The 12,629-nt window shown below is 46.7% G+C and overlaps 1 protein-coding gene across 1 annotated transcript in view; it reads right to left on the bottom strand.

The window, feature by feature from the left end:
• TIAM2 (TIAM Rac1 associated GEF 2) overlaps positions 1-12,090 on the bottom strand; it is a 96,820-nt gene extending 84,730 nt beyond the window's left edge. Inside the window, exons 1-3 of the mRNA XM_086631989.1 lie at positions 12,016-12,090; positions 9,745-10,947; positions 3,445-3,880 (exon numbers count right to left, since the gene is read on the bottom strand). Coding sequence (XP_086488115.1) covers positions 3,445-3,880; positions 9,745-10,941 — 1,633 coding nt within the window. The 5' untranslated portion in view covers positions 10,942-10,947; positions 12,016-12,090. The remainder of the gene's footprint in view (positions 1-3,444; positions 3,881-9,744; positions 10,948-12,015) is intronic.
• Between the last annotated feature and the right edge of the window lie 539 nt (positions 12,091-12,629).

The following is a 12,629-nucleotide window of genomic DNA, read 5'->3' as shown; positions in this document are numbered from 1 at the left end:
TTCTCTAACGCTTACACTTGACGTTCTACTAAAAATCCCAGGCACATCATCCAAACTAATGCAAAATTTGAGTCGAGCTTCCTCAAAACTCAAATCCCAAACCAGAACCAAAATCAAGGTTTCTTGGATTCTTCCATCTGGTAAAGGAGAAGGATGGGCCTATCGGAGTTAATGGGGCACACGTGCTGTGAAAAGCGGTGGAGGACGCTGGTCCTCATACTGCCCAGTTCTAAAGCGTATGGAAGCTGAGATCCATCAGACCCATTCCATCACATTCTCCAGTGCCAGTGACTGTACAACAGTTACAAGAAAAAGAGACATACGTACCAGAGGTTACCAAAGAGGTGACCAAATCATCTGATGACTGAAAAGTTTTCAAAGGAAGGAACCCAATAAATAGAAATGTCTCTATACTACTAAAGTGCGCCTTTTCTTAATACTGTCCAGAGTCTCTGGCAGAGTATTTAGGGTACGTGCAAATCCTACAGAGTTGGTCCTATCCTTGCCCCTCAGCAGCCCTCACTTGGACTTCTTTATGACACAGAAACACTGGAAGATGTGTGCAGTTGGCAAAGAAGGATATGGTTTGTTACAGTCTGGACATCAGGCATGGTGCTTCTGTCATCATTTCGATGTAACAGGGCAAACTAAGCCAATGAAACCAAGTCCCCTCTGGTATTCAGCAGCAGCACTAGCAGGACTGTACAACCACTTCCACTTCTGCATTTTAGGAAAGTGCAAATTAAGCTCTATTTTAAACTCCCGTATTCTCCCTACGTGTTGTCAAAAAGGTACCTAAAGATACATCATTTTTTATCCTGACAGTATGTACATAAATAAGAAATTTTGAAGGGTGTGCATGTGAGTTGAGGTCTATATTACTCCAGGCATGTCTTCAGGTCAAGTCAAGTGATCCCTGGAAGCAGTGAGTTTCACAAACTCTGACAGATCCACCAGGACTGATTATTGTCCAAGTACTTTAATCAAAACTTGAACTAAAGGAGGAGGGCAATGGGAAAGCAATTTCCCTCATTAGAATAAACTATTTAGACAGGACAGATGGAAAAGAAAGTTCCTCTTGTTAAAGGGTTACTATTCAAGCACAGGTCACGGTGGCCCCAAAAGCAGAGCAGAGGCCTCAGGACATGTATACTTTGAAGTCTGGCAGGTAACCAGATGGTTATAACCCTTCTGCATATTTATAATGAAACACATCTCAACAGAGTGCAAAAAACCATGCTGTTCTCCATTTGCATATGTGGCTATTTTAAGTCATATTTTTAAATATCTTGCCTATTTAAACTTCAAGAACAAATTAAATACAGATTTATTCAAAAGCCTTTATAAGGAGAACCAAAGCAAGCGCCTTGATCTTGATATAGCATATTACAAAAACAGAACTACGCCTTGATATCCAGACAGGCAAGTTTATTTTGGCATCAAAAGTCTCCACAGCACAATAAAGGTACGAGATCAAGGAAATGGGGAATGTGTATTTAAAACAGCGAACAAAGCGGAAGAGATTCTGCACCATGAATGCAGCCGTATCACCCATCCAAAGTAAAAAGTGTCATATCAAATAGATTTATTATAAAGAGAATCCCAGAATGTCAGGGATTGGAAGGAACCTCAAAGGATCATCCAGTCCAATCCCCCTGCCGGAGCAGGACCACCTACATCAGATCACACCAGAACGCGTCCAGGCGGGTTTGGAACATCTCCAGAGAAAGAGACTCCACAGCCTCTCTGGGCAGCCTGTTCCAGTGTTCTGTTCCCCTTACTGGGAAGAGGTTCTTCCTCATGTTTAAGCAGAACCTCCTATGTTCCAGCTATAAAAGTTAATAAAGCTTTTTAAAAATCATTTTCTTATTCCTTCCTTATAGCTGGGGAAATTCAGGTGGCAAGGAGGGATGCGACTTGCTCAAGGTCACCAATAAGCCAATATTCTAGCAAAGAACCGAACATGAAGCACCTCAATTCCTTCCCAGAGCTTTGCTACCCCAGAAATGCACCACCTGTTAATATATAAAGTACTTCAGAGTTTTGATTGGATTTTTCAGAAACTACTTGCATTTCAGAAGAGGCAGATGAAACTCATATTTCTACGCTACAACGCAAACACACGCAGTAAGAGGGTGGCATTCAGATATTGTTTTTCCCTTTGCATACACTGCTTGTAAGCATGAATCATGCTATCTGATGATCCGGATAAGTGATTTAAACTGTGAAGACTGCCTACATTTTGATCCCTTGATAACAGGTCTCTAAATTATTAGGCAGAATCGCTACATTCTGGTGAGTTTGCTTCCTTTAAATCAGCACTATCAAGGACAACGTTCCTGGCACTTGCTGTTTGCTGTTCATTTTTCTGCAGGTCTACACCCATGCAGAATTTTGAAAAGGGCAACCTGTGGGAAAGTTGTTATTTTCTCTCCTCCAGCCCTCAATATGCTAGGAAATCATTAAGTTTGATCATTTCCTTACTCATTAACTTAGCATTATATTTACTGAAATGCAAATCCTTTGGACGCGTTTCAAAAAAGCAAAGGAAAAAAAAAAAAGCGCCTCTGAACTCACCCATGAAATTCCCCTTCCTCCTCACAATAGATGTTGTTTTCCTTCTCACGCTTCCTGACGCCCGTGCCCTTCTGGCAGCACACCCACCCGCTGCTCCGAGCCGCCGGCGCGCAGCCCCAGCGCAGGGCGCAGCGCACCCCGCTCCAGGGGCAGCCGGGCACGCCGCGAGCCAGGGAAGGTTCGTGCCGCGGGGAGCGGGCGAGGTGAAGGACCATCCAAGGAAAGCAGGGAGGCTGGCAAGCCATGGCCCACGGCAGCCAAGCTGGGCTTCCCCTGCCCTGAATCGCACGCTTTTCTGGGTAAAGGCGCTCGCACCGGGAGCTCGCCGCTGTGTTACGTTGCCACCTGAAGCACGGGAAACGAACTGAACATTTTTACCTTAACTTGTCTCAACGTTAAGTAAACCTCACAGCAGAGCCCAAGCAGCTCCGTGCCTGTGACAAGGAATCGGGCACAGAGCACTTCTCCTGATCCTTAAGTTTCGAATTCCCCTGATAGAGAAGTGGAACTTCTGTATTTTTCTCAGTTTTGGTTCAATTTGTTCTTTGACCTCCAAACATCCGAAAGCATCTTCTAAACTCCCAATTCTGTGCGAGCACAGAAACTGGGAAGTCAGACAAAACAATTCCTGCTACGGGATGAAAAGCAAGGCTGCATATGCAATACCAAACACATGAACACCACCTCGATTCCGTGGGCTGCTTGGGCACGTGCTCCACTTTCAGTGCGTGAGCAGGCTGTGTGAAGTTAGGCATGAATTTCTGACCCCCTGAACCTGCTAACAGAAACCAGTATGCACGAAAAGTTGCTGAGACACAATGGAAACAACGGCTGCCACTAAGCCGAAGGAGCAACGTGGTGGCTTACCTTTGAGCGTGACCCAGTACTGCTTCCACTTTCGCCGTGTGACCAGCTCCAGCTTCTTCTCCTTCTGCAGCGTCACGAGGGGTTTAAAGAACAGCCACCCTGCCTTGCGCACCACTCCTTGCTCCTTCTCATACAACAAATCCAACTGCTCCAAGGAACTGAGCGACTCGCCGCTGGAGTCCTCCGTTTCCGACGAGGTCTCAGTGTTCTCCAAGTTTGTCCTGCTCATCTCCAGCTCCCGCATGAAGTTTTCGTAAATGTTCTTCCTCAGAGCATCGCTGCTGATGGCGTTGGTGGACTCACTTCTCTGGGACAGGACGTGGCTGGAGCCAGGTGACCACGGCGAAGTGGAGAGCTGCGACGGTGCCAGCGTGTCCGTGGTGAAGTTGTCCATTCTGCTGTCAAAGTATTCACTCCCATCTTTACCCTTTGGCTCCTGTGCAAAAAAGGAAATTGCCAGCGATCAGTCACCAGAGCTATGATGCAAAGACACATCTCATTTGGCATTTAAATCTGTTTCATGTTTAGCCACGGTCAGCTTCTTCATCAACAGCCACCTCTTTTCACCGTTACATCACAGGCTTTGCCTTGGTAGCCACTGACACTGTCAGTGCCACCACTCCAGGTGTTCTCAGCAGAACCCCAGCAAACCCGAACCACTACGGCTGCGAGCTTTGGTAACTCAGACATCTGCGAGTAACCTCCAAATTCACCAGTAACTACTGGAGCTTCTACTGCCTGAAGCCTGATGGACTCCAGGAGGAACCACATCCTCCAGCTGGAAGCCAGGCACCACCACGCCTGTTTGAGTACAAGCAGGAACAGTGTCACAACAAGTTTCTTTATTATTACACGGTTTTCAATACTTTGGTGACACTCCATTTGTGCAAGGCAGCTACGTTCAGCGTCAGCACAGCCAGGCTGATTTTACCCCCACTTTTTATCTGTCATATAAACTGTGCTTAACCAACACAAAAAAGGTCAAAAGTTGAGAATATTTTAAGCTTGTTAGTATCGACCGATTGACAAAAATCTAATCTAATAGAAGATGTGATTTAAAAAAAGAAAGATGGCCCTGCTGACTGGCACAAATCCAGTCTCCAGACTGCAGAGGTGTGCATTTTCTGGCTTGCTGGAAAGCCCCCGGGAGCTTGACAACCTCCTCAAGCACAGACGGGCCTTTCTCCTAATTCCATTGTGCAACTTCATCCCTTCTATTGCGAGGGCTGGCCAATTGGATTTGGACTACTCGGGCCTGATGGTACGACCTCCACCTTGCCTTGTGATATGGATGCTAACATAGGTCCATTCCTTGCCGCTGCTTGTTGACGTGGGACCTTGTTGGCAGATCAGACCCATTTCTTTCCTAACCCCTTCCCAGTAAGGCACTGACTGATTCCTACTCTCTCAGGCTCTAGTGACAGCCAGGGAATTTCATACTAGGCAAGACAGAGCTCCTTGGACTAAATTCACTGTCAAGAGCCACACCAGCCACCCTACGAAGCCATTTATTGTCTTCCCAACTCAAGCGTTGCTGACGCTATTTAAAAGCAACCGAGGTGTAAGAACATACAACGCTAACAACCTGCTGCTTTCTGCAGTGAAAGTGTGAGGGAAGGGAGAAGTGATGGCTACAAGCAATTCAAGAAGTGAAGCTATTACCCTCAGTAATAATAAAGCTATTATACTTTCAAGTTTAGGCTGCCTCTCTAAAAGCATTTATTTGCTCACAGACTTCTGTACACGAATAAAGTAAATAAACCTCAGTCTCCTGTGAGCTGCTCTCACCAGCAGCTTTGAAAGCAACTACTTTTTTGTTCCTTTGCCTCCTACTAGATGCTCTTCAAAACAACAGCAGAAGAGCTGTGCTGTGTTTTGATAGCGTCAGGACCTCCAGCACGCAGCCAAGAGCAGCAGCGGGACCGCGGGTCCTCCCAGGCATCGCCAGACGGGCCACGTCAAGCAGCAGGACACTGCTGTGGCCTCGCAGAAGCCAACTTGAACCAAAACCCACGTTCTCCCACGGTACGCTGAGGTTCAAGTCTGGCTTTTGGCTCGCTGTGTCTGGCGACAAGGACTCAATGCTCCGGGCAGCGGAGCACCTTCCCCCAGTCTCCCTGCTGAGTGTTAATCAGCGTTCGCTGGGCGTAACTCCCCAAACTTCAACAGTTTTACTTTTTATACGGTAAAGGGAGGGAAACAGGGGCGTGGGGGGCAGGGAATAATCACACACACAATGTGTTTATGCCCACGAAGCAACTGCACAACACGGGTCGTACAACTGCGCCGGCCATCTGCAGTTCAGTGGGAAGCTGGAAGCTTTCTCCGCCCTCTCTTTAATTCCTGCCACTGTACATGTGTGCCAAAATCCTGTATTTTAATTGTTTGACTATTCTCCAGGAACTGAGTGGCCTCTAGAGAACATTAACGTACAGTTTAGTAAGAACACGTTTCTCTTTCAGTCTCAAAGCACTAGCAAGAAAAACAACACGAGACATGTACACAAGAAGGTGTCTGCTGTGAAGGGCCACTACTGGAACAAGCTGTGTAGACAAAAAGGGTGGGATATAACCTGTCCACTAACCACATCCTTTGTTTTCTCCATGCACACAGAAAGGGTAGAAATGAGGAAGTACCCGAGTAATCAGACACAGGATCCAAAACGAATATATACACTTCACCATGACAACATCACTTGTATGTTGGGGTTTTTTTTGAAGAACAGAATTGGCAGAGTCACACAGTCTCTGCTGGTCCCTGGGGAGGCTGTCACTGTAGCAGTATCTGGTCACTGCTGAAAAGGTCTGACCCAATTGCTGCTGGTGGTGGTTTCCCTGCCAGCCAACTTTCTGCTCATCTTCTCTCCGTTGCACCTGGCGATGACAGAAAACTACCACTGTTTCTGCTCAGCTGCATCCAAGCAGATCTCTCAATGTCTGAAATATACCCTGGAACAGTTATAGATAATGCAAAAGATAAAGAGGCTAACTAAGATACCAGTTAGTCAAAGTGACGCATGTAATAATTAGCTGTAAACAACAGTGCAGGAAACAAGGCAGCCTGCTAAATTCATTAGGATCCAAGCTGAAAGTAGAATCTCATACCAGTTTTCAAGCCAAATAAAGAGGTTGTTTCAATGTACTTTTCTTTCACGTTCTCTTTACACCACACTTCAGGGCTCTGGCTTATAAAGTCAGGAAATTTCAGAAATTATTCCCACAAAGAGGTTATTTACTTCATTGAAGAACCTATCTGCAGCAGCTGTTCCTGGTGGCTGGCTTATCATTTTACACAGCATTTGCTCATTTTCTCCCCGTTACACAGTCGCACACTAAGTTCACAGCGCTGCCTTTAGCAGTGGCTCACTGTGCAACAAGTCTGCCTAAATTCTGTCCATCGGTCTCACACGCATCACATATACCTTGCTGCTCATGCATGGTGTGTTGTGACACAGCATCTCCCCAGTGCTGTTTCTGCAAGGACTAAGCTAGAACAGGACACACCGTGCAGCAGAGCACCAGTGACGCTCCAAGGGAATGCATCGGGACACCCTCGTGCAACGAAAGCTGGGTCATGGCACAGAATGACTGCAAGTCTTGACGTGAGACCATTGTTAGAAGGGCAAACTCAATTCCAGGACACATCCGACCAAGTATCAGCTCAAGTCAGACATAAGGAAACATCCAAATCACTGGACAGGGCACAGCCAAGGGCTCCTCTGGAATATCCTATATCCAAATCTGGTTATTGGTGATTTAAAACAGGTGCAGAGGATGGGTGCCAGAATGAAAAGGAAAGACTTCCTATCTTAAGACAGGAGACCACAGAGAGTCTGCATAGCCCCACAAACGCGGGCCAAGAAAACATCATTTCTCCCTTTAAATAAATCGTAACCGATGAGATAACAGGGAAGGATAACCAATGCAGCAGACAATACTGGCATCGGAACAAACCGGCCAGGACCGCATTTACTCTGCAAATCAGCAAGCAGGTTTGGAAACAGCCTTCCAGCTGGGGAAAAGCTCACCTGATTTTAAGCTGCGATTTGTTGACGAAGGGGATTAAACTCCATTGCCTTTCTAGCGCCAAGGGACTGGCCTCAGCACCCCAAGACAGAGCCTCCCGGTCCCACCTCCCCGCGAAGCGGGACGCTTGGCTGACTTGTTTCCACTGGGGCAGCCGGAGGGACGTATCCAGCCAGCCAGCCCCGGCGCTCAGGCCTGCTCACGGGGAATACTCCAGCTTTCTCACGCGCGACGGTGACTCACAGTCAGTCGTTCGTCACGCACGGAGGAAGGGACACGTCGTTCAGAGCAAAGCACCGAGGCTACAACCGCCGTGACGAACGGCCCTACAAGCAGGGACTAACCATCTGATGGACCACAACCACGCACGGCACTTCTGCATTGTTCAGCCAGAGGATCCGGAAAGAGCACAATTGTTCCCAAACTACAACATGGCAACCCCCAAAAGAGACGGCAGGTTCCTCAGAGCGTGCAAGGCAGCAAGGGGCAGACCGAGCCTCACGAGGAAGGCAGATGATTTTTATCATAAAGCACTTGCTACCTCTCCTATCCTCCCTCTCGCTGGATACTTGTCTGATAAAAAGCAATGACTAATTATTTCCTATGCCTTTTTCTTAGAAGTCACCACTTTCAGAGCTAGGGCTGATTTCCTTCTACCAGAATCAGATTCAAGCTTGATGCAATCTCGCCAGCCAAATTTCCTTGCTGTGCCTGAAGTTAGTTCTCTGCACAGTGAATTCAAAACAGCTATGAGTCGTGCACCACAAATACCATTCTGAAAATGTCATAACTAAGTAATACATGGCAAAGGTCTGGGATGCAGAGATCATCTGTAAAGCCTGGCTGTAAAATCCAGAACAGCTACAGATGTTGAAACCAATGGAGAATCCTGGCACAAGGCGCTGAGGCTCTTCACTGATCCCAGTTTTTCCACCTTCTCTTTCACAGCTGAGTGAGAAGGTGAAAAGACAGCATCCGATAAAATACATGAGCACCAACTCACAAAAGAAGTGATCCAAATAAACGGCTTTCGTGTTCCCCGTTCTGTAAGCCCTTACCTAGGATTTACGCTGGCAAACCTGACGCTGACCTCACTGCTGAGCCTAAGGGTCCACCAGAGTTCCACACTGCAACGACGGATGCCCATTGAGCTCTATCCTGTCTGCACTTCCAACGCAGGAGACAGCATGTGCTCTACCTGCCACGGCAAGCGTGTGTTATAGGGTTCCCTTCACACTCTGCTCCTCACTTCTGAAGTGGCCACCACCCCAGTGTTGCTGAAAAGGAGCAGATCCTTCACATTTAGAGAAGCACAGTGACTGTTCCTGTGCAAGAAACACTAGGGAAGATTTTTTTATTTTTTTTTTTTTTTTAAAAAAGTCCAAACCAAAGCCAAAACCAGTCTCTGCCCTCCATCTCAGCTTGAGAACTCACACGCGGAAGTCGAGGCACAGTCTGGCATTTGAAGAGCTGACTCTGGGGCCTACAGCTAGAGACAAGAATTTCATTCCTGACCACAGGCATCCTAAATTCCTATTAAGGGATTAGCCTTAAATTCTTCTAAAGAAACATCCTTTCCCTCCCTCTTGCCCTCCTCCCATCTCCTTCTTTGCACCGCCATCTCCCGACACGCCAGATGGCAACTCCAGGTTTTCCATCTGGTGAAGCAAGCCGACACGCAGGAAGGCGGAGGGCGCTCCATGTCCTGCCTTCATGGCCGGTGGAGGCAGAACCAGCCGCTCTGGTCGATACTCCACGGTTGCTCGCCCTGCTAGAGACGGACCGGCAGTGAAACGGGAGTGAGTGACGAAGCCACTAACACAAACAGGGAAAACCTGCAAAGGTAGGACCTCACGGCGTCCTTCTCCGGCTCCTTCCACACGCTTTAGATAACGTGTGTTGATTCATAGCATGTATAGGATACCCAGGTTGTATTCTCACAGCTGAAATGAAGGGAAGGCTTAAAAACTCGACGTCACTCCGTAAGTAACGCAGCCATTTCAAAGGCTAATGCACTGAGAGATCAGGCTGCAGAGCCTGGAGCTAGCTAAGGAGGTGACAAAATAGGAAGGGAAAATTTGCACACACAAACATTGTTGTTGTGCTCATTTCAGACAGCTCCAGGGATGCAATACTTCTCAGAATTCCATGAATTACCAAATGAGATTAGTAAGTAATTACCCTGCCAGAAAGACAACCACGAGGTGATCACTACGTTTATAAGAGGAATCTACAAAAGCAACTGTCAAGCACTTCGGCTGGGGTTTGTACATACCTGCAGCTTCCTCTTCTTCCTCGAGAGACTTCCCGTCCAGTCACTGATGCGGCGCATTCGGTTTTTCAATGTATCCTTCTTGGATGCATCCTCATTGAGGGGCTTGGACTTTCTGCATGGGAGTGTGTAGGACGAGTAATGTGCAGGACTTCCCTGCTCCACCCTGGAGGGAACATCAATGTCTGAGGCAAATGAGACACGGTTGCTTAGGCTAACATGCGTGTCAATATACTCATCAGACAGCCTGATCCTCGGTGGAGGCGTGCTTTCCAAATTTGTATCCTTATAGAGATCTCGGAGTGAGGAAAGAGATGAACTTTGATTGAAGGACTTCTTGTTGTCGCTTGCTGGGAAACTGGCATGAATGCTTGTATCTGGAGTGCTCCTGGTCAAATATGGACCATCCAGCTCACTGATATCCCCAGCATTTCCCCAGAGGGAGTCATACCATGAAGACTCGGAGCTGAGGGAACTTCCTTTACTAGACTGAAGCCTGGAATCAGTAGGTGACAGACGATGGCTTGAAGAACAGTCTGCACTGGAGTTTCTCCTGACATCGAGTAGGTTATTCGGCTTAGATTCCAAGGCAGGCGAATACCTCAACAACTGGACGGGTCCACTGGACTCCTCAGTGGGCACCTTGCTGTTGCTGCTGTTGTGGAACTCAACCCTCAAGCAGCCATCCAGCTTCCCCAGTGTTTTAATGAGAACTTTCGGACTCCTCCTGTCCTCTGATGGGGAGGCTGATGCAAGACTCTCATTCTTTCCGTAGCAATTTAAAATGTGTCCATTGCATTCTCGAGAGGCAGCGTGATGACTTCCAGCTTGAAGGCCAATATAGTGGAAACCGTTCTCGGGCAAAAACACCGTGTTATTTCCTTGGCAGTAGTCCCCTGAGGCGCTTGTTCTGTGTTTAGCATGGGCATTGTTTTTGGAGACCTTCACCACAGTGTCACCGAGCCTGGACGAATACGGCTGACTGCTCTTGAAGTGCGAGAGGCAGCTTCTGGCCAGGGACCTCGATTTGTAGTTCGAGCTGCTACTGGTATGTCCCCATCCATGCACAGAGCAAGACTTTTCGTCTTTAGCATGAATGCTGCGGATTTTCAGAGAGCAAGGCTTCTGCTTGGCACCAGCTGTAGCAGCAGCATGATTTTTTGATCCCTGAAGACTGTATTGGCTTTCCGAATTCCCCATTTTCTACTAAATTAAGAACAGTTTTATTAGAAACAATGGCTAGAAGACAGAGTGAAAAGTAACAGACCATTTTTACCCTCTACACAGGAAAGTGCCTTTTAAAAAAACGATATGAAACAATTGTTTCAAAAAAGCCATTAAAAAGCCTTTTATAACATTAAATTCATAACTGAACTTATTTTAAGGGCAGGCTAGGAAAGCCTATTCTCTGTATGGTTCGTTACCCCTCTGTTACAAAGCTGGAATCTAGCTCCATTGAAATCATGTCAACACCTTTCTCCACCCACACCCTTGGCAACATCCTTTTCTTATAACTCAGAAAATCTCTGGCTCCCAAGAACAATGGCATAATGAAAGGGGGACAGCGAGATAATCATAAGTTAGATGTAAAGTGAACTGTACTTTCAGAGAAATCCCTTCTGCCAGGAGACAAGCCCACTGCAGTTTCAGCTTGACTGGTTTCTGTGCAACCAAGTGTTGCCTCAACACACTGTTCAGCAAACCCCAACTTTGTGTTTAAATGGAGTCAATCCAGGAGAAAGGAAAAAACCACCACGCCAAAAACGCAAATGAAAAATAACTCGGTTAGTGAACAGCCTCATGTCCCATCACAGCACAAAACTGCATCGTGTTCAATCAGTACGGCACAGCCCGATCGTTCACTTAGTAAAATGCTCTGTTTTCAGCTTTTTACTGAATTCACAGAAAATAGCACACACTGGAGCAGTCAAATTGCTCCAGTGAGATGACTGAAAAGTTTGGACCTATGTAAAGCATACCCCAAAGTAAAAAAGATCAATCTGTTCTTTTTGTTACTTGGAGTGAATCTCCACTGTTTGCAGCTTACAGAAACAACATCAAAGTGCTTTTTCCATCAGCGCTGTGCTTCTTTGCATGTCAGATCTCAGACCATCACTCTTAGGAGAACACACTGCAGCCTCACTAAAATTTTGTCAAAATAAGCCATTGTGAGAACAGAATCTTATCTTCTAGAGCTTGCATATACTCTAACATCTCTACCTCCAGCCCTTGGCACTTGTAGATGAAAAGTGTAGCATACACCAAAGAGCATACCTGTAGGATCACTCAAACACAGGCACGGTTAGCATTCAGCATGCTCTGCATTGTCTTCGTGGCCAGCTGCTACAGATGCCAAGAAGAGGATGGAGCTGCACGTAGCCTTCCTAGAAAACACCAAAAAGTGGCTCTCAGTCAAACAGAACTTGCACTTTACTCCAGCTGTAAGCAAAATGAATACAAAAAGATTCAGACAGAAGTTACGAATGGAGAAGAGAGGTCTGGTTAAGGGGATTCCTGGACTTCACACACACATTTTTATAAACATACTTTAACAACTGACATTGAATTAATACTGTCACTGTTTGAGTAAATAGTTTATTTTCTAATTCTGTCCTCTCCGTTCTCATTGACAATTTAGGGCAAACTTTGAGTCTCCTCCAGTTTGCTTTTTGGAAGACCAACTACAGACAGCAGGATTGTTTCACAATTACCATTTGGACCAAACCAATCAGAGCAATGTCCTGCAGCATGTTTGTCCTTCCCCATGCCTGGATTCCAACTGTGACCCTTGCAGCGAAAGGCCACTGTGCAATTTACGCCACCAACCACCCAGCAACCTCCTTCCTTAGCTTTGTTCTGATCTGAAGTTAATCTGCCAGTAAAACAAG

The sequence above is a fragment of the Tauraco erythrolophus genome, chromosome 2 (genome assembly GCF_009769465.1).
Source record: "Tauraco erythrolophus isolate bTauEry1 chromosome 2, bTauEry1.pri, whole genome shotgun sequence".
NCBI classification, from domain to species: Eukaryota; Metazoa; Chordata; class Aves; order Musophagiformes; family Musophagidae; genus Tauraco; species Tauraco erythrolophus.
This window is presented reverse-complemented; position numbering and strand designations above follow the sequence as displayed.